The 23,052-nt window shown below is 37.1% G+C and overlaps 1 protein-coding gene across 3 annotated transcripts in view; it reads left to right on the top strand.

Moving 5' to 3' along the window:
- The window catches only part of dyrk2 (dual-specificity tyrosine-(Y)-phosphorylation regulated kinase 2), a 29,935-nt gene extending 13,960 nt beyond the window's left edge, over nt 1-15,975 (top strand). For all 3 annotated transcript variants that reach the window (XM_059325964.1, XM_059325962.1, XM_059325963.1), the window contains exons 2-7: nt 1,364-1,467; nt 5,817-6,165; nt 6,955-7,118; nt 8,007-8,396; nt 9,059-9,149; nt 10,377-15,975. In XM_059325964.1, coding sequence (XP_059181947.1) covers nt 5,835-6,165; nt 6,955-7,118; nt 8,007-8,396; nt 9,059-9,149; nt 10,377-11,032 — 1,632 coding nt within the window. In that variant the 5' untranslated portion in view covers nt 1,364-1,467; nt 5,817-5,834 and the 3' untranslated portion in view covers nt 11,033-15,975. The remainder of the gene's footprint in view (nt 1-1,363; nt 1,468-5,816; nt 6,166-6,954; nt 7,119-8,006; nt 8,397-9,058; nt 9,150-10,376) is intronic.
- Nucleotides 15,976-23,052: the final 7,077 nt, after the last annotated feature.

Below are 23,052 nucleotides of genomic sequence, written 5' to 3'. Positions count from 1 at the left end.
TCTAAGCTGCTGCTGATTGACTCTCTGTCTGGGAAAACACAGTCTGACGCAGGGATCCGCACCACTTTCTAGTATTTTGGGAGCTTGATGAGCTCCTTGCTGATATATACGTGTGTGTGTGTGTGTGTGTGTGTGTGTTACGTAAGGATCTCTTTTGGTGGCGGTGTGTCATGTGATATTTGGTATGCTGAAGGAGGCATCGACACATCTTGTACTTTGAAAGGTTGATACTCAAACCTGGCAACCCCACGGTGAGGACAGGACCATTAACTGCTGCTAAAAAAACACAATATCTCATCTTTTATATTAAATATGACACACGTACAGATGCTGGACGGTAGATTTCAGTTTGATGATGATATACCATGTAAAACTGGAGAGAAGCTCAAATATATTTAGTATAGTGTTTTGAAAGTCAAAAAAAGATTCAAAATCACATTTTATGTTGGACTAAAGGACTAAAAAAAGACACAAAATGACCTAAAGAGGACACAAAAAGACACAAAATTACCAAAGAAAAGACACAAAAAGACTAAAAAAGACATAAAATGACCAAAATGAGAAGACAGAATGACCAAAAAAACACAGAAGACACAAAATAACATAAATAAGCACACAAAATAACTAAAAATGACATCAAAACAGACACAAAATGACCAAAAACCACACAAAAAGACTTAAAAAGGCAGGAAAAGAATTCAAAAATGGACAAAATAGCCCAAAACTCCATAGAGTTCACAATGAAACAATAGAAATCTTTGGATTTTGACTGTTGATCGCAGGAAAATACACCATTTTAAACGTCTTTTTGGGCTCTTGTAACTTGTTTTTTTTTATTTTTTTATCAATGTTGGATTTCTCTCAGCACTGAAATGAAGCTGATGTCTGTCTTATTTTAATATGAGTCATTATGAAGATGAAACTGAACCTCTGTTCATCTCAGTTTTATTTTCAGGCAAAGTGGGCGAGCCGGTCTACTGTTGATCGCACGAAAATACACAATTTTGAACGTCTTTTTCGGCTCATGTAACTTGTGATGGTTTCTTTTATCCACGCTGGATTTATCTCAGCACTGAAATGAAGCTGATGTCCGTCTTATTTTAATATGAGTCATTATAAAGATGAAACTGAACCTCAGTTTGTTTCAGTTTATTTTCAGGGAAAGTGGGCGAGCCAGTCTACTTTTCACTAAAATACACAATTTTGAACATCCCGAAGGGCTCATGTAACTTGTGATGGTTTCTTTTATCCACGCTGGATTTATCTCGGCACTGAAATGAAGCCGATGTCCGTCTTTTTATCTCAATATGAATCATCATAAAGATGAAACTGAACCTTTTGTGTCTCTCTGTTTTGTTTTCAGGCAAAGTGGGCGAGCCGGTCTACTCTCCAGGTCACAGTGGCTCTCAGACAACGTCGCCTGTCGCGTTGCCGCGACTCCGCAACAACAACCACAACGCCCTGACGGTACCAACACACACCTTACTATCTCTATATCTGCAGTAATTCACCTGTTGTTGCTTTAGCAACACATTTTATAGGCGCCAACACACATTTTAACCTCGAATAACTGACAAATACCAACGACATAACGCATGAAAAATCTGTTTCGATCAATATATATTTTTGTAACTGTGTTATATGGGTCAGACATGAATGAAAAAAGCTTAAAACATGTTAATATATCCTCAAACTATAGTATAGTGTCGTAGTTATAGTAATAAGAACAGAAAACAAGTCTTTACCGTCACACTGCACGTTTATTTTATGCAGGAGAAGCTCAAACACTGTTTATATGCCGGACTTGAAGGTAAAAAAAAAAAAGGAAAAACTACGTAAAGATGGTTACGGAGGAGTTCTGTCCAACCCGGGAAAAAGTACTGTCAGCCTCAACTACGACCTTGCGTTGCCGTGGTAACCAAAAGAAACAAGAGTAATTTAAAGTGAAATTAGACCATTGTTTTCTTCAGTTTCTTGTTCATTTTAATGCCTGGTACAGCTAAAGGTTCATTTGTTTAGACAAATGTAATGATAACAACAAAAATAGTTGATAAGAGTTTCATTTAAGAGCTGATATCTCGAGATTTAACATGGTTTTATTGATAATGATTTAGGTTATTAACAAGAAAACCATGGAAAATGTCTAACCGAAGCTTAAAATGTTGATATTTCTGTCTCTGAGAGGACAAGAGAGGCTGTTTACACAGAGCAGAGAGGAGAGGACTGTTTTCCCCCCAATATTTGTGACACTTGTGGGCACTTGGAAAAGTGTTTATATATATACATTCCATTTTATTCCAATTTTTAAAAAAGTAATTCATCAGAGAAATTCAACTGTTAATTTTACGTAATTTTTTTGGTAATTATGTGGGGTTTTCTGTGTCTTTTTACGTATTTTTATGTCATTTTGTGTCTTTTTGGTCATTTAGGGTCTTTATTTGGTTATTTAGCGTCTTTATTTGGTCATTTTGGTTAATTTTTTGGTCATTTTGTGTAATATTTTGGTCATTTTGTGTTGTTATTTGGTTATTTAGCGTCTTTATTTGGTCATTTTAAGTCATTTTTTTGGTCATTTTGTGTCTTTATTTGGTCATTTTAAGTCATTTTTGGCCATTTTGTGTTTGTAACAACATTTGTGACACTTGGAAAAGTGATTTAGCTTGTGTTTTTTCTGATTTCTGTCTTTCTTACTGTATTTTTCTGCACAAAGACATGTTTGAGTTGTTCCCACTTGTAGTCACGATTGTGCTGATTCCACAGAGCTGCAGGACTTTATAGATTTATATAGATTGAAAATATTACAGTGAAACACAAGGACACTGGAGAATGAAACAGCTTGTTGGGGTTCAGAGAGTTAAAGACAGAAGTTGCTGTAGAATCCACTGGTGACCAGTTACAACCACTGGATCTGGGTGAAGTCCTCCAGTTAGTTTCGCTGCTCGCCACGTTGAGTTTACATAATTTGGTGGCGGAGGTCGTGTCCAGAGCGGTCAGGGAACCCTGGCGGTGTGTTCAGCTTGAAGCCGTCAGCTGCAGCCTCGCCGCTAAGAATAGCTGCTGCTCCAGGATGCTTTAAACAGCTGATTGGTTTATAGGCTGGTGTGAAGGACACACACACACACACACACACACACACACACAGGGCTAATGGTATGAAGGCTCTGATGCAGCATTTATTTACTCCATTACCTTCAGAGTGACTCTCGGCATTAGCAGCGTTTCCTGTAAGATATTATAGTGGAATCATTTATTTATTTATTTATTTTAACTTCCAGGGAAACTGATCAGTTTTTTTTGCTCGGGTCACATTTCACTCGCTCACTTTAATGTTTTTAACAGGATCTGGTTTATTTTAAATAACACATGGAAAATAAAGACATTCTGACACTAATATCAACATTTAACACAAGTAACGGATACTTTTTATAATGGAAACTTGTTTTGTTTATGATAAATGGAGGGTTTTTGGCGATTTTTTTTTAAGGAAAACATACGTGGGGTTCAGAGAGTTCCGAATTTAAAAGTGGTCCCAGAATTGAACCCTGAGGAACTCCAGAATATAACTGACACAGAGCTAAAGCACTGACACTGACACATGTAGAATAAAGAGATTCTGACACTAATATCAACATTTAACACGTTTTAGTCACTATTTAAAAAGTTTTCGTCACTATTTATAATGGAAACTTGTTTTGTTTACGATAAACAGAGGATTTTTGGCAATTTTTTTTTTTTTTTTTAAGGAAAACATACGTGGGGCTCAGAGAGTTCAGAATTTAATAGTGGTCCCAGAATTGAACCCTGAGGAACTCCAGAATATAACTGACACATGGAGAATAAAGAGATTCTGACACTAATATCAACACTTAACACAAGTTTTGTCACGTTTTATCATGGAAACTTTAGTAACCGATGATCAGTTCAAGGACCGTCAGAAAGTTCAAACTCTGATGATAATGTCTGTTCTCACAGTTTCTTTATGTGATAAACGGTGGATTTTTGGTGATTCTTTAAAGAAAAACACACTTTTCAAACCCGGCAGTGGTGATATCTGCTGAAAAACATCCCAATAACAACGTGTGGTGTTGAAGTTAAACCTCATTTCATAATTTCATGGATGTTGATGTTGAACACAACATGAAAACAGAGATAAAGGAGAACAAATTTAGATAATTAATGACGACAAATAAACAGTTTTTTCCCTCATTGAATGAACTCAGACGGTCTGATTATTAATAACACACAGAGAGAGAGACACGGCTCTCTTTCTGTTATTTTGTCTCTTTGTCTCTCGCCCGGTGAGTCACTCCCTGTTGCCGCGGCGACAAGCACACCTGGGTCCTTTCAGATAACACACACACACACACACACACACACACACACACAGTCTCAGATCAAACACCTGCCGTTTGTGTATTTGTGTGTGTGTTGTTGTTGTAATCCAGCCAATGAGAGGATTAAGTTTTTCAAAAAAAGGAAGTGAGTCAGGAGATGAAATCAAAACAATAAAACACACACACACACACACACACACACACACACACACGCGCGCACACAGTTTTTTATGTGTGTGATGGAGCTGCAACTTCTTATCATATTCTCTATCCAATAATCTACCAGTGAGTTTCTAAATAAATCATAAAATATTGTATATTATATAATCATTATATAAATGCAGACATAGAAATACATTTTTAAAATCAATTAAAATATGAAAATTCTGCTCAGGTTAATCAATAACTACTGAACCACCTGGTGGGTTTGTAAGGTGTGTTTTCATTAAGAATAGATAAATAAATAAAAATGACACCATTTATCAGTCAGAAAAATATAAAAAAAGAAAGAAATTGTTGACAGATTTTTCTACATTTCCGACAGCCCTTGAACACACCACACATAAACAATTCTGTTGGGAAAAAATGACTAAAACTTGTTTTAAATGTTGATATTAGTGTCAGAATCTCTTTATTCTCCATGTGTCATTTAAAATAAACTAGATCCGTTTGGTAGTTTTTTGGTCATTTTACATCTTTTTTGGTAGTTTTGTGTGTTTTTTTGTAGTTTTGTGTGTTTTTTAGTAGTTTTGTGTGTTTTTTTTGTTAATTTTGTGTCTTTTTTTGATAGTTTTGTGTGTTTTTTTGGTAGTTTTGTGTGTTTTTTTGGTAGTTTTGTGTCTTTTTTGGTCATTTTACATCTTTTTTGGTAGTTTTGTGTCTTTTTTAGTAGTTTTGTGTTTTTTTGTTAATTTTGTGTCTTTTTTTGATAGTTTTGTGTCTTTTTGGTAGTTTTGTGTCTTTTTTTGTCATTTTACATCTTTTTTTGGTAGTTTTGTGTGTTTTTTGGTAGTTTTGTGTCTATTTTGGTCATTTTACGTCAGAGAAATTAAACTTTTTTTCTGGTTTCTGTCATTCTAACTGTGTTTTTCTGCACTAAGACTGTCTGAGTTGTTCCCACTTCTAGCCGTGATTGAGCTGATTCCACAGAGCTGCAGGACTTTATAGATTCATATAGATTTAAAATATTACAGTGAAACACAAGGACACTGGAGAATGAAACAGCTTGTTGGGGTTCAGAGAGTTAAAGACAGAAGTTGCTGTAGAATCCACTGGTGACCAGTTACAACCACTGGATCTGGGTGAAGTCCTCCAGTTAGTTTCGCTGCTCGCCACGATTATATAGATATTTTAGATATTACAGTGAAATAAAAGGACTCAGAGAGGAGAAAGAAGCCGAAAACGCCCTGAAACGTGTCGTTGGGGTTCATGGTGTTAAATCCTTCATTGCAGCTGATGTGACGTCTCGGTGTTTCTCCTCAGGGAGGCTCTAAAGCCGCCATGTCGGACGCCGTCCAGCTGTCGTCTCAGTCTCAGCTCCACGTCTCTCAGCTGTACGAGGAGAACACCAACAAGCGTCCGGTCCTCACCTCGCAGCCCAACGGCCTGGTGGCTCCGCTGGGCTCCGCCCGGCCCGGCCTGCCGCTGCCCGACCGCCACACCTCGGCCTCGGAGACGCCCCAGCACCACGGCCGCCAGGGCAGCGCCGCCTCCAACAAGTCGGCGGACGGCAAGCCGAAGGCCGGCGCCCTGAGCCCCGAGCAGGCCATGAAGCAGTTCATGGCCAAGATGTCGTCGCTGGAGCAACACGAGGTCTTCAGCTACCCCGAAGGTGAGCCAACCATCTGATCTTTATTATTACTGTTTATTATCTCTTCCTGTTTTAAACACCAGGGTTCTCACGGTGCTTGAATCCTTGCAGATGCTTGAATTAAATGTTGTATTTTCAATCAGTCGGAAGCATACGCAGTTTTAAACAAAACTTGAAAAAAATGGTTTAGACACCAATCTCAGACTGTTGGCAATCTGTATCTGTCGTGTATATTTGAAACTGTAATTTATGTTTTTATGTGGCTTATGAATGATTGATGCATGTATGTAAGAATGATACTTGTTTGATTTATGGAAAATATGCTGCTACTGTCCCCTTCCCCGTACAATTTAAACCACTTTTAATCTCAGAAATTTGCAACCTTTTTTTTTCTCAAATCTGCTACTTTTTTCTCGTATATTTGCCACTTTTCATTTTGCAAATCTGCAACTTTTTTTCTTGTAGATTTGCAACTTTTAATGCCATAAATCTGCATCTTTTTTCTTGTAGATTTGCCTCTTTTAATCTCATAAATCTGATACTTTTTTTCTCGTAGATTTGCCACTTTAATCTCATAAACACTTTTAGTATGGAAGTACTCGTCTATAACATGCCATTTACAACCGTTGAAAAGTCCTGGAAAACCTTGAAAATGGACCTTGAAAGTGCTTGAAAAGTGCTTGAATTTGACCGAAAAAAAGTGAAAGTATAGTGACAATAAAGGCATTCTATTCTATTCTGTTCTATTCTATTCTATTCTATTCTATCCGAGAGCGCTGACTGATCCCGCTCTTTTCTCTTCCTCCTCAGTTTATTTCGTCGGCCCGAACGCCAAGAAGAGGTCGGGGGTGATGGGCGGAGCCAACAACTGCGGCTACGACGACGATCAGGGATCCTACATCCACGTTCCTCACGACCACATCGCCTACCGCTACGAAGTCCTGAAGGTCATCGGCAAAGGAAGCTTCGGACAGGTACCACACTCTGATTTAAAGAAATATCTCCAGATCTCTTTCCACTTTCACTGAGGTAAATCTTTATTTTATTCATTTTCATTTCATTGGATTCAGTGTTTTTTTTTAACAGTATTAAAAATGAAACTATAGCAGAATAATGACAGTTACAGGGTGAAAAGGAGAAAATAATAATAATAATAATAAAAAAATAATACCCAAAAAGACGAGGAGACGTATTGAACTAAGTGATATATAAGTAAACAAACAAGCTCAGAAACGAAAAGATAACATTAAAAACCTGGTGTTAAAGAGGGAAAACTTTAAATATGTGTCTGTTAAAGCACTAAAATTAAATAAATAGATATAACGGCTGATTTTGTTGATGATGATAATAATAATTATAACCCTTTCAATTCTACTTTTAATCTCATAAATCTGCTACTTTTTCCTCGTAGATTTGCCACTTTTAAATTTATAAATCTGCAACTTTTTTCCTCGTAGATTTGCAACTTTTAATGTCATAAATCTGCAACTTTTTTCTTGTAGATTTGCCACTTTTTTCCTCATAAACCTGCTGCTTTGTTCTCGTAGATTTGCCACTTTTAAATTTATAAATCTGCTACTTTTATTCTCATAGATTTGCCACTTCTAATCTCACAAATCTGAGATCTTTTTTCCCGTAGATTTGCCACTTTTTTTCTCATAAATCTGCTACTTTTTCTCATAGATTTGCCACTTTACTCTCATAAATCCCCCCCTGGGTCCGTATTTTTTCTTTTTTCATACTTGGTCATATGTTTTGAATACAAACTTTATTGTAGGACTGTTATTAGAGTTGAGGTTGCCAAAAGTTACACTATATTCATTAAGAAATGAATGACTGAAGGGATTGTCGTCCTCCTGCAGGTGGTGAAAGCCTTCGACCACAAGTCTCAGACCCACGTGGCTCTGAAGATGGTCCGCAACGAGAAGCGCTTCCACCGGCAGGCGGCGGAGGAGATCCGCATCCTGGAGCACCTGAGGAAGCAGGACAAGGACTCCAGCATGAACGTGATCCACATGCTGGAGAACTTCACCTTCCGCAACCACATCTGCATGACGTTCGAGCTGCTCAGCATGAACCTGTACGAGCTCATCAAGAAGAACAAGTTCCAGGGCTTCAGCCTCCCGCTGGTCAGGAAGTTCGCCCACTCCATCCTGCAGTGTCTGGACTCACTGCACAAGAACCGCATCATCCACTGCGACCTGAAGCCCGAGAACATCCTCCTGAAGCAGCAGGGACGCAGCGGCATCAAGGTGCTCCTCAGCTCCACCACTTCTGTGCATATGTCCCAGTAAAAAGTCTTGATCTCGCAAATCTGCAACTTTTTTCTTGTAGATTTGCCACTTTTAATCTCACAAATCTGCAACTTTTTTCTTGTAGATTTGCCACTTTTTTCCTCATAAATCTGCTACTTTTTTCTTGTAGATTTGCCACTTTTTTCCTCATAAATCTGCTACTTTTTTCTTGTAGATTTGCCACTTTTTTCCTCATAAATCTGCTACTTTTTTCTTGTAGATTTGCCTCTTTTTTCCTCATAAATCAGCTACTTTTTTCTTGTAGATTTGCCACTTTTAATCTCGCAAATCTGCAACTTTATTCTTGTAGATTTGCCACTTTTTTCCTCATAAACCTGCTACTTTTTTTCTCATAGATTTGCCACTTTTAATCTCGCAAATCTGCAACTTTTTTCTTGTAATTTGCCACTTTTAATCTCGCAAATCTGCAACTTTTTTCTCATGGATTTGCCACTTTTAATCTCATAAATCCGCAACTTTTTTTCTTGTAGATTTGCCACTTTAATCTCATAACTCTACAACTTGCATCAAGGTCCTCCTCAGCTCCATCACTTCTGTGCATCTGTCCCAGTAAAAAGTCCGTCACAAAGCTGTAAAACCTCTTTTCTTTCTGTCTGCAGGTCATAGATTTTGGCTCCAGCTGTTACGAACACCAGAGAGTTTACACGTACATCCAGTCCAGGTTCTACAGAGCACCGGAGGTCATTCTGGGTAAGAAACACCCACTCACATCTGGCTTTGTCTTTAGTGGGAAAGGTTAGAATCAGCATCACTCCGGGGACAAACACATATTTATTGTCTCCAGCTCCAACTGGCTGAGCTGGAAACATGTTATGCAGGTGGATCTTTTCCAGCGAGATGCTCGGTTTCTTTGCAATTTCAGCCACAAATCTTCTTCACTTCTGTCCCAGCAGTGTTCCAACATCAATCCAAATTGGTCGTCACTGAGTTAAAAAAAACTGAATAACAGATATATATATAAAAAAAGAAGTAACCAGAACTCTTCTTCTGCCATTCCAGACTTCCACCTTTTTTTATTTGCCACTTTTAATTTTATAAATCTGCGAGTTGTTTCTCGTAGATTTGCCACTTTTTTCTCATAAATCTGCGAGTTGTTTCTCGTACATTTGCCACTTTAATCTAATAAATCTGCAATTTTTTTCTTTTAGATTTGCAACTTTTAATGTCATAAATCTGATACTTTTTTTTCTCGCAGATTTGCCACTTTAATCTCATAAATCTGATACTTTTTTCTTGTATATGTGCCACTTTTTTTTCTATCAAATCTGCTACTTTTTTCTCATACTTTTTACACTGGCTTCCAGTCATTACTGTACAAAATCAAAAGTTCTGCAAGTTCTCTGCAGATCTCCAACAAGGCCATGTCATATCCCAGAATTGTTTAAAAAGTGGATCTGCATGATTTGGAGCAGATCCATAGTAATAAAATATATATTTTTTTCAGAATTATAACATTTTCAATGCCAGTTTATTTACGTATTTCCATTTTTTTATGGAAAAAACCCACCAAAAAATATTATTTCTCGAGTTACTTTCTGTGCATGAAAAGCTTTTTTGTTTGTATTTTTTTTTCCAAATTAAAAAAATATATAACAAATAAATTATCTCTTGGCAACTTAGCGAAAAATACATTCCTCAATTAAAAAAAATGCTATAAAATGATTTTTATGATCCAGGCAGCCTGGAAGGTGGAAAATGAATCCACCGATCTGAAATCTAATGAGAAAATTATCTTTGAGGGGCGTCCTTGTTGCTCAGGTACCTCTAAGGTTGAGTCCTGGTCTCAGCGACCCAGGTTCCACACCGGCCCACGGTCCTTTGCTGCATGCCTCCTCTTCCCTCTCTGTCTCTATCACTAACAAATAAAGCATGATAATGGCAGAATCCAGGTGTTAATGGTCCCTCTCTGCCCTGCAGGCTCCAGGTATGGGATGCCCATCGACATGTGGTCTCTGGGCTGCATCCTGGCCGAGCTGCTGACCGGCTACCCGCTGCTGCCGGGCGAGGACGAGGCCGACCAGCTGGCCTGCATCATCGAGCTGCTGGGCATGCCGGGCCAGAAGCTGCTGGACGCCTCCAAGAGAGCCAAGAACTTTGTGTCGTCCAAAGGCTACCCGCGGTACTGCACCGTCACCACGCTGCCCGACGGCACCACCGTGCTGAACGGCGGCCGCTCCCGCCGGGGGAAGGTACGCGGCCCGCCGGCCAGCAAGGACTGGAGCGCGGCGCTGAAGGGCTGCGACGACCCGCTGTTCCTGGACTTCCTCAAACAGTGTCTGGAGTGGGACCCGGCGCTCCGGATGACGCCCAGCCAGGCGCTGCGCCACCCGTGGCTGAGGCGGCGACTCCCCAAGCCGCCGACGGGAACCACCGCGGGGGAGAAGACCTCCTCCTCCAAACGGGGCACCACCACCACCGACGGCGGCGGCGGCATCACCTCCATCTCTAAGCTCGCCACCACCTCCTCCACCACCACGTCCTCCTCCTCCAAAACCAGGACTAACTTGGCGGCGATCACGGACGCCAACGGGAACATCCAGCCTCGGACGGTGCTGCCCAAACTGGTCAGCTGAGAGTGAGCGCACCCCGCTCGCTGTTACCGCTCACGAGCAAACCAGCTGGAACTGAATAATAAAAACCAAACTGGTCGGCCCAGTTTTCAAGGAGCGTTTGTTCTTTTTCACGCTGGTTTTCACAGCGCTGTTGGGAGTGCGTTCAGGAAAAAAAAGTCATGGAAAACTTAAAGCGTCGGGTGTTGAAATGTGCAAAAGTGGCGAGCCAGGCCGGGACGCGAGGCGAGCCAACGGAAACTTTAGCGATACATTTTTTGGGTGCGTTCAGACTCAAAGACGCAGGAAAAGTGACCACACATGTTTATCAGAATTGATTGTTGGGCAGCGCAGACAATCATCAACTCTGTAGCTCCAAACACTCAAACACATCAAACAAACATGGTGCTGACGGAGGGAACAAGGCTTTTTTTATGTTTTTACCACAGAATCTATTTAGCTGAGCTGATTAATCAACACCAAAAACAACTTTTTATGATCTTAGTCTTACAAGGTTCCATCTGCAGATAACTGTAGGCTCAGATTTATCCTTGTAACATGAAGGGAAACTTTAACTGGACCCTGTTTTATCATGTGACCAATGGGGGCAACATTTTCTGAAATTGGTCCCCAATTATCCTTCAACCGTTCCACTAAAAGAGCTTGTTTTTGTCTCCGACAGGCTCAGATTGGTATTAAAAGTGTCTGACAGCATTAAGAAAACGACCCTGCTGAGAATTAAAACCTTTTCTTTAACTTTTCACTCTGAAATCTGGCGAGAGGTGACTTGGCGGTGAAAACGTGAGAGAAAGAGTTTGAGAGAGGAAGAGTTTATTGTGTTGGAGGACAGAAAGTGTAGATCAGTTTAATCTAAAGGATTCGTTTTTAATGTTCTGGCAGAATGTTTGATGGATTTTGACGACTTGTTAGAGGCCACACGAGGATTCAGAACGAGACTTTTCCCCGTGTGAGACGACGTTAGATATATACAGATCAAATCAAGTAGATCAAGATTGTGAGAATAATCGTATAATGGTAATAAGTAGTTGAAGATTTAGAGGAGGAAGCTCTTCGCTGTGGGTGGATTGCACCGTGCACAGACAGCATAGTCAGCCTACTGACTTATACTCAATATTGAAGCACAAACATTATGGAAAGAATGACCAAATCAACAAAATCTGAAGCTGTGTAGAGGAAGGAAGGAACGAAGTGACAGCCACATTAAGAACATTAATTCAGCCTTAAACAGCTGTTTATTACGTAGATATATAATGGAGAAATGTTATCAAGTCACGCTCCTTTTTATGCGTTCTTTAATCCGAGCTTCTCTGTTGTTTGCTGACAAAAAACAACAAGTTGTCCGGCTTCGACTCGAGGAATGTAACAACCACCTGCTCAGGTTAAACTGTCGCTGTTTCGATTTGTTTGAGTAAATCGTTTTAATAGAGATTCAAACAGCGATTACCACAGTAAAGGTTGAAGTATTTGAGTCAGAACTTTAGCGGAAGGTAAAGAAAAGCATTTTAATTCTCTGTCGGGTCATTTCCACAATGTCTTCAGACACTTAAACAACAATCGGAGCCTTTCAGCTGCACAAAAAGAACTTTAAGTTGACGTACATTCATTACAGTACATTTTATTTATTGCCAAGTTGGTTTTAACATACAGGGATTTAGCTGTGATGTATGTGACGGTGCTGAAGAACAAACAAAGTACTAGAATATACATATACAGTCATGGAAAAAAATATGAGACCATTGTTTTCTTCAATTTCTTGTTCATTTTGATGCCTGGTACAACAAAAATTGCTCATAAGAGTTTAATTTAAGCCATTTTCTATGGTTTTCTTGATAATTACCAAAATCATTATCAAGGAAACCATTGAAAATGGCTTAAATTAAACTCTTATCAGCTATTTTTGTTGTTATCATTGTGTTTGTCCAAACAAATGAACCTTTAGTTGCATTAAAACGCATTAAAATGAACAAGAAATTGAAGAAAACAAGGATGGTGTGATAATTTTTTCCACGACTGTAGATTTAAGGAAACAAGTAAAAAAAAAAAAAAAAAAAAAAAAACAGCAGCAGAAATCGAAAAACGTACAAAAAATATAACAAATTTCAGAATCTGTTCCCCATTCGTCAAAAAGAAAAAAAACATGGAAATAAAGGAGAAAAATCCTGAAGTTTCCCTTCAAAATAAAAGCAGCGTTTACCTTTCTAATCTTTGTTTCATATCACGATGAAATCATCATTTTTTGGGGACTTTGGTGGGCATTAATCTACCGACGACACGATTAACGAAAGCTGAACATCTACCTGTTAGCTTTGTGCCTGTCAGCTGGCTAACTGTTAGCGTTCTGTTCCCGTTTTCCACTTTTTTGTACTACCTTTTTAACCGGCTAGCAGTTAGCCTAGCGATCTTTTAAACGAGTCAGCTGGCGGAAGCTGGCGCACTGTTTGCCTTGTGTTGGCAGTCTGGTGGCTAGCCTTAGCCTTAGCCTTGTTTTAGCCATAGCCCGTTAGCGCTCCACTGCCCGGCCTTACCAAGCACACATTCAGAGCTTTTACCTGTTTTTCTGAGAGTTAGCAGAAAGAGAAGAAGGAATATGGAGGAGTAAGTATGTTTGGGATTACGTTGCGCCATTTTGCTCCCTATTTAATGAAACCAGTGTGATTATTAGGGATGCAAAACGGCTGCAGAGAGCTGTGAAGACAGGGAGGAAAAGTAGAGGAAAGGCAGTTTTATGGGAAAGTTATTAATAAATCAAAGGGCTCTGATGTTTAAAAAAAAAGGGGAATTTTTGCAACCAAAGTCTGAAAAATGAAAAGATATTTATGTGCATCCTAAATGCAAAAATAAGATCAAAAAAAGGTGAATAACATGATGGTTTCTGCTATTTAGTCTCCTCTTTTATAATTAATGTAAAAAAAAAAGAAGAAAAAAAAAGAGATCAATAGTTGTCGAGGCAGATTAGTTTTAAGCGTGAACTTCAGGCTTTAGGGAAAAAGCTTTCAGACGTACAGAAAAATCACAAGACGCCAAATATATAAATATAGATCCATAAAGTGTGAGCACAGAGCGGAGTCTGTCAGGGTTTCACAGCTCCGCCGCTCGAGAATCGTGGATTTTAAACTCGTCTGTGTGGAGCCTTTGTGTCTGAATGTTTCAGGCTTTTTATGACTGTTTTTTAAACTTTTCTGACATGTGAACTGAGCAGCAGAAGCAGCCTGAAGGGAGTTTATATGGAAGAAACGTCCTTCTGGGTTCAACTAAAAGGTTTAAGATTCAGACAAGAAATAAAAAATGTATTTAGAACAAAACGCGTCCAGTCACAGAGAGATGAAACCACGTGGCTGGTTTTTATTCAGGGTTTCTTTCTAAGTAATAAACTCATCTTTAGACACTAAACATATCCACGAAAACACATATGAACTAATATTAATATCATGAAAAGGGTCCAGTCACATCAGCACGAGTTGCAGCAACAGTTGCACTTATTTTCCAGTCAGGTGTCGTTAAAATTAAGAGAAGAAGAAGAAGAAAAGGGCACAAAAAGACGATGTAGTGAAGCCAATTTCTGCCAGTGGGATGAAAGAAAAAGATCCTGCAGGTCATTATAATGAGAAACTTTAGTTAAATATTGACTTGGTGTCTCAAAATGATGAGAAACTTTCTCAAAAATTATGAGAAACATTCTCAAAATATTGACTTATTTTCTCAAATATATTTAAATGTCTAAATAATGACTTGTTTTCTCAAAATTATGAGGAACATTCTCAAAATATTGACTTATTTTCTCAAAATTATGAGAAAATCTCAAAAATAATGACAAACCCTCTCAAAGTATTAACTTGAGACATGACAAATCATAAAATAATAACTTATTTTCTCAAAATAAACAAACTTTCTCAAAATAAAAGAGTTTTACATTCCTAAGTGATCATTTTAAAATACTACGTTAATTATCTCAGTCATTATTTTTCATTCAGGACTTACAGGATTTATTTATTTATTTACACAAAGTTTTCATCTTTTTTTTCCTTTTTACTGGCACAAATGAACTTCCGTACAAAAGACTTCTACTGCACCAGAATAAAATAAGTAAAAAAACCAGCTCCAGTACGGGACAAAATAAAGAGACGATTCAAGTAAAATGTGAATAAACGTCACTAGAAAAGTGTTTTTTAAAGGAAAATATATGAAGCTACATATAACCGGATACGCCTCGAACTGGATAATCCAGTTTTCCAAGTTTTTTTTTTTTTTTTTTTTTTTTTTAATCAGATGAAGGAATCACCTCTTCCTGCTGTGACTGGGCCCCAAATATTATCAAATATCGACCCAAAACAACAGAAAATATGAAAAAAAACAACAACAAACTGTCTCGTCAACAAATGTCAGTGTGATCGGGGGAGGGGGGAGGGGGGTTATTTATTTACTACAGTTTTAATTAATATTTATTAATCTACATATTTACTATGATGTGCAGTTCATACTTGAATGTGTGTGTGTTGTATGTAGCAGTGTGTGTGTGTGTGTGTGTGTGTGTGTGTCGAGAGGTTTTTTTCTTAAAGCTTGTTCCCTCAAACACAAAAAAAACACACAAAAACACACAAATATATCGATGTAAACGCACCTGAACGCACCCACAGGGAGTCATACTGGGACGCCGAGGAGGAGGAGGAAGAGGAAGAGGAGGAGGAGGAGGAGGAGAAGGAGGAGGCGTGACGTAGCACATGAGACGCCAGAAGGAACTGACGATGTAAACACAGACACTACCTGCTCCGCCCGCTCCGATGGGGGCGGGACTCTCATGTTTATCTGTTTGTTTTCTAAGGATTTGATTGGTTGGTTGGTTGTGTTTTTTAATTTTTTAATTTTTTTAGAAGAGTGCTGAGAGTCGTAACTTTGTGCCTTCAGTATCTCCGCGCCATGACCACGCCCACCCGCCCGCCCAACACACACACACACACACACACACACATTAACATTAACAGTGGCGTCGTCGTCATGGCAGCAACATATTTATAACAGTATCCTTTTTTGTGGTGCAAACTCACGATGATGTCATAAAGACTCGAGATGTCCGGTGAGTTTTTGGCGGCCAAAGTCTGCGCGTGCTGATTGGCTCCTGGTTTGTTTCAGCAAAAACCCAAAGAAGCCATGTGACCCCCCCCCCCCCCACATGACCTCTGACCTCTAAACCCCCCCCCCCCAAAAAAAAAAAAAAAATAATAAAATGAAATAAAAAATACCACACCACGTGTTCACGCCAACCGCAAAGCAAATTTTTATGTTTTATGTGTTCATTTACGTTACTTTCGTAAGGCGCAATCCTGTTCTCTGACATTTGTTTATGTCGTAAATTATGATCAAAGTCATAGTGTCGGGACAACGAAGCTTCGTGAAGCATTTTCTTTATTTACGGAGCCCAAGAGATGGCGCTCGTTGTTCAACAAAGGGCTGAAAACACTCAATCACCATTGATGAAGCCTAACTTTTTAAAGCCAATAGCGCCATCTAGTGGGGTTAAAAAATAAAGGAAATGGTTCAGGAAGCTTCGTTGTCCCATCACTACAACATACCCACTGTGGTCATGTTTGGGGTCATAACATCACCATGACTGCCTTTCCTACAGCAGTATGAACCCAAAACAAACAGATTTATTTGTGATTTAATTGGATCAAAATGATGCTGAAATATATAGAACATGATGCCCAACTGTAAAACAGCTGAATTAATGCTTTATCAGGTCTGCAAGACGACAAGGAAACAACTTTAAAAATGTTTTTTTTTCTGAATTGAGTTCGGCTCGATCGAAGCTTTGCTCACTGCCCTAAAATAAACAGATTTATCCTTGATTTAATGTGAATAAATCAAAACGATGCAGAAATAACTAAAACATCATGCCCAATTAAAAAAAAAAAAAAAAAAAGCTGAATTAATGCTTTGTCAGACAAGCAAACAACTTTAAAAAAGATTGTTTTCTGAATGGAGTTTGGCTCGATAAGAGCGATGCTGTGCAGGGGATTTTAAAATTTAATTCACGTCTTTGAATTGACTTTGTTTATAATCGCATAAAAATGCTTTGCGTTGGTTGTGAACACACCATAACAATAACAATGTTATAAAAGTTGAGTGTAGGTTGCTTCAAATAACCTCACAACATGTTAGCATCCTTAATAATTCTTCAAAAGTGTATAAAAATCTGGTTGGGTTTAAAACAATTGGACACAAACTTAAAAAAATACATTTATGGAGTTGAACTGACAACAAAAAAAATGAAGGTATGTTAATCCGGAGGTTGGTCGTGCCAACACTTTGTTTCTGTTGATGAAAAGTAAATAAAAGTGGCCACGGTATAAACCGGATAATCCGGTTTAGATGTTAATCCAGTCTTTATGCAAAAAAAAAAAACAGAAAATAGAGGCTCGTAGAACAACGTTCCAGTGCTCTTTAGTGCACCTTTTATCAGCAGGAGGCCCGATACTTAAATATCCCAGCTGTCATGAATGCACCATGAATAGCAGCCGCTAAAGGGAGCATTTTATGGAAGCTCATTCCTGCCAAAAAAAAAAAAAACTAAGAATGAATGATGTAAAAGAAATAATATACTGTAATAAGGTAAATCAAAATTATGACTTGACATTGTAAAGTTCATTGATTGGAATAAATGAAAATATATATTATATTTATTCTATTAGAAAATAACTAATAAAATCAAAAAGTAGAAAACAGCAGTTTATTTTACTTAAAATGAGTTGTTTTGTTTTTGTTAATAATTTTTTTAAATTAAATAATAGATACTAAGTTGAAAATTTGCTTTTTCTATTGGAATTTTTTTGGGTAAATAATTGTTTTGACTCATAAAATCCAAACAGAAAATACTACCTCAAAATTTTAACCATCTCATAATGTTGTATTGTGTAATTTTTACACAGTAAATCAAGTTGTAATACATTTACATAATTTTATAAATAACAGTGATTTTTATTTTAATCATTTCCAGATAGACGATCAAAATCTATAGACTCAAAGGAAATCATGATTGTGATTTAGTGAGTCATTTATAATTAGAAATTCAAAATATTGAATAATTAAATAAGAATTTGATAAAAAAAAATTGTATATTCATGCTAAACACACAGAACATATATTAGAATAATGATAAATAAATAATGAAATTTAATAAAAGAAAATAGAAAATAAATAAATACATTTTTATTATATAAATAAATTACAAATTTGTCTCACCATATTAAAAATTGGTTTTTAAAAAATCCAATCTGTAGTCATGATTTTGATTTTGCACGTTATTAATTATATAATTTGATTAAAAAATATTGTGCATTTGTGCTAAAATAAAAAATAAAAAATGACATTTTAATCAAAGAAAAAAAAACAGTCAGCTTAAATTTTCAGTTATTGTCTATGATTTAAAAAAAATGTATGAATAAATGTAAAAAAAATACAAAATTTAAATGAAAATTTATGAAGAATTGGAATTTTTTTTTAATTAATCCAAATTTTTAGTCATGATTTTGCATGTTATTTATACTTAGAAATACAAAATATTGACGCTACATATCATAATTTTAATTTACCATGAATATTTTTTTTTCTTAATTCATTATTTATGTGTTTTGTTTTTTTTGGTTGAAATGAGCTTCCGTATAGTTTACAGAGCCGGCCAACGCACCAACGAACAGATTGTAGCTTTAATCTGAGAAACACTGACATGAAGTGTGTGTGTGTTAAGTGTGTTAAATGTGTGTGTGAGTGTGTTAAATGTGTGTGTGTGTGTGTGGGTGGGGGTGTAAAACATGGCTGCACAATGTACAGACACATATCAGCCTCCCGTCGCCTCGGTGACGCCTGCTGACGACAGGGCTAAGCTAACACTAGCCGACCCACCGCTAGCGTCCAGCCGCTAGCTGCTGCACTGATTTCTCTCCAGTGAAGCTAACACTAGCCTCCCGCTAACTGACCGCTAGTCGCACGTTTTCTACCTGCTAGCCGTTAGTGCTAACGTGGTTCCTCTCGTGTTCGTACCTCAGACAGTTTTCATGATTATTATGATTATTACTGTTGTCATGTTGTGACTAACACCCAGGGCATTTGGTTTGAATCTACCAAAGTGCATTCCTTTACAAAGCTAGCGCCGAGCTAGCTGCTCGAAAAGACAGAACGTAAACAGTAAGAAGCAGCCTTTTTTTTTTCTTTTTAGGGTGTTAGTGTCTTTTTTGTTTTTTTTAAAAAGTTTATTATGTTCGGCTGCAGTGACACAGGAACATGAAGGTTTAACTGACCTCTTGGTAGCATTCAGAAGAAAAATAGAAATAAATATCTGCTCACGTGTGAAAGCACCTGTAGCCTGCGAGCACGTTACCATGCTAGCCAGGTAGCATGCTAGCCAGGTAGCATGTTAGCCAGGTAGCCTGCTTGCGTTTTTCCAACCCAGTTCAGCTAAAACCACGCCCACTTCCGTACGAGGAAAGCCTAAGCTGTGCTGTGATTGGCTCGTACTCCTCGCCTTGACTTACCGGCCACCAGCTGGAACTGAAGCTAATGGATGCTAATGCTAGTTAGCTCGCTAGCCCACAACTAGAGGTGATATCCGCTAGCTCCCTTGCCAAGCTAGCAGCTGGCTAGTTAGCGAGCTTACATGAAATTAAACAACTTCATTCATCCACAAACTCTTTTAACAGAAGAGCTGGAGCTAGCCCACTACACCGTTAGCTCCCCTAGCTAACTAGTTAGCCAAGTTAGCGGCTGTTGAGTTAGTGAGCTTCAATAAAATTAAACAACTTTTTTTTTTTTACAGTGTACGAAAGCTCATTGTTGTCACCAAAAGAGTGACGACTTTTTCGTCTTCATTCGAGTCATTTTGTGCAACCAGTGTAGCATGATGCTAGCTCGCTAACTAGCCAGCGGCTAAATGAACACGTCAAGGCAAGAAAAATCTTTGAAACAACTTTAATGAAAATGTCCAACAACAACTCCAGGAGGACTAAAGGTTAAAAAAAATATTAAACTAATATCTGTTAAAGTTTACAGTGAAGAGCCAATCACAGCGCTCCGTGTTTGGGTCGTTGCCGTGGTTTTTCTGACGCTCGTTGGAGGGACGAGCGGCGCCGCGTCTACGAGCTCGTTGGCTTCTATCGGAGGTCTCTGTTAGCGTGAAGCTGCGCTGTATTTCTGTGATGTTTGCCAGCTGCGTTTTATTGTGGATTTTATCTGTAAATAATGTGGAAAAAATGTTTGAATAATACTTTCTTTTTTTTTTTGGTTGAATGCGCTGCTGTGCCACGCCGCGGCCAGTTTTACAACGTACTGTATCTACTGTACAGAACACAGAAGTCACAGACACTTTTCTAGTGAGCCTTTGTTAAATTTTATTGTGGTGGAAAAAATTATTATTATTATTAATAAAACAATTTTATTGTTCGTGTTTTCTCTCTGATTTATTTCTGTTTTGATTCTGCTGAGACGAACGGTCACGTGACAAATATTCACTGAAAATCTGTTTACACAGAGCTGAGGGGAGAGGACAGGAGAGGCTGTTTACACAGATCAGAGAGGAGAGGACAGGAGAGGAGAGGCTGTTTACACAGATCAGAGAGGAGAGGACAGGAGAGGCTGTTTACACAGAGCAGAGGGGAGAGGACAGGAGAGGCTGTTTACACAGAGCAGAGAGGAGAGGACAGGAGAGGCTGGAAACATGACAATACTTCAATATGTGGAGAAAAACGTTTTTTTTAAATTTAATTAATTTTTTATTTTATTTATATTTTTACAACATTTGTGACACTTGGAAAAGTGTTTATATATAAATTCCAGTTTATTACAATTTAAAAAAAGTAATTTATCAGAGAAATTAAACTTTTTTTTCTGATTTCTGTCATTCTAACTGTGTTATTCTGCACAAAGACTGTTTGAGTGTTTGAGGTATAAATAAATATGTCTAACTGCATTAATCACCAACACACACACACACACACACACACACACACACACCCACTGGTTACCATGACAACACACAGGCTCGCTCACAGGTGCTAATGAATGCAGCGAGGAGGAAGTGACATCACAGCGATGTGACAGCGAGCCAGGAAACGTCGCCAGGGCAACCAGCGATTAGCAGCAAGATGCAAATAGCACTGTTTAGATTAACACACACACACACACACACAGGGCGTGACTGTCGTTCAATAAAAATAACTCATTTTCACAACTGGCTCTTAATGAATTTTCCTCTCGTTGACTTTGGTGCAGCAACAGATCTTTAAATAAAATGTAAATGTAAACTTTTTTTAAGCTAAGAACAAAGACATTGATGGATTCATTTGAAATTTAATACATTTTTTTGGCAAATTAATAGTGTTGACAAGTTATTGTATTTATTGTATTTGACAAAGTAATTAAAACATTAACTTATTTATTTGCCATTTATTAAATGGCTTTATTTGAAATGTATTCATTTATTTGGTAAGTTAATGGACCTATTTGGAAAATTATTGGATTTCTGACAAATTGTTGGATTTACGGTATTTGAAAATTAATTAAAATTTTTATTTGGTAAATTAGTGGATTTATTTGACAAATTAATGGACTTGAAAGACAAACTAATGGATTTATTTAATAAATGAATGGTTGCATTAATGGATTTTTTGGAGCAATTAACTGATTTGCTAAGTAAATGGGATTTATTTGGTAAATCAATTGATTGATTTGTCAAATTAATGGTTATATATGACGGATTAATGAGTTTATTTTAAAAATAAATGGATTTAATTGACAAAAACATATGGATTTATTATCAATTAATGACAAATTATTGGATATGATTGGATTGGATCTTTTATGATGTATATGATGTATTATATATTATTAATTAACATAATTTAAATTGTCTTTTTTAATGTAATGTGCTCTGTAAAGAGGTGTTTCAAAGAAAAACAAGGTTCCAAGTGCCAGAATTTAAATGGGTTGACTTTAGTGCAGAGTGCAGATAAATATTATTATTATTATTATTATCATTATTATTAGTTGCAGTTGTAGTACTACTACTAATACGGTTATTGTATTTACCTTTTTCTTTCAAGCTGTGGTATTTTAAAACAAACGTTAGTGTTCATTAAATTGATAATTAAAGGATATTTAAGGGATAAAAATGACCTTTTGTCATTTAGACTAAACTAGACTGCCATCTAGTGGAAAAAACCCTCCAATGAGGTTTTTAAATCCATTTTTAATTTGTTTATTTTAGCAAAGACATGCAAAACACAACACAAACGTCATAATTATCATTATTTATTATATTATTATCTGACATAATTTAAGCATTTTATGTGTTATGTAAAGAGGTGTTTATTTTCGTAACAATAGTAATAATAATAATAAGTTTAGTTATATTCTTTTTTACAAGTGTCATTTATTTATTTAATATGATTATTATTATTATTGTTATTATTATTATTATCATCATTATTATGTCTATCACTTATTATATTAATAATTTACTTGATAAGTTTTCTCTCTTATGTGCCATAAAATTACCATTTGTCATTTAGACAAAACTAGACTGCCATCTAGTGAAGACAATTGATTTCAAAATAAAGGTTTTAGTTGTTGTTGTAAATTATTGTGAAATATGACCGGAAGTCAGTATTGACCTTCCAAAGAGGTTTTTAAACTCATTTACAATTTGTTCATTTTAGAACAGACACAAACAAAACAAAAAAACACACAAAAAACGATATATAGGCTATATATGTTGTTATTTTTTAGTGTGGTGTCATATTGAGACAGTTGATATCAAAAAAAGGTTTGTTGTTGTGAATTATTTTTTTCATACTAATTTTTAATTTGTTTATTTTAGAATAAACACAAACATAACAAAATACACAAATAAAATAATATATTTATTATTATATATTTTTTAAAGGTAAATAAAATAAAGGTTTTATTTGTTGTTGTTGTGAATTATTGTGAAATATGACCGGATGTAGTTTCTTGGCGGCGGGCCGGCGGGCGGCAGC

Source organism: Centropristis striata, chromosome 22, assembly GCF_030273125.1.
Source record: "Centropristis striata isolate RG_2023a ecotype Rhode Island chromosome 22, C.striata_1.0, whole genome shotgun sequence".
In the NCBI taxonomy this organism is placed as follows: Eukaryota; Metazoa; Chordata; class Actinopteri; order Perciformes; family Serranidae; genus Centropristis; species Centropristis striata.
The sequence above is the reverse complement of the archived record's forward strand: the minus strand, read 5'-3'. Positions and strand labels throughout refer to the sequence as shown.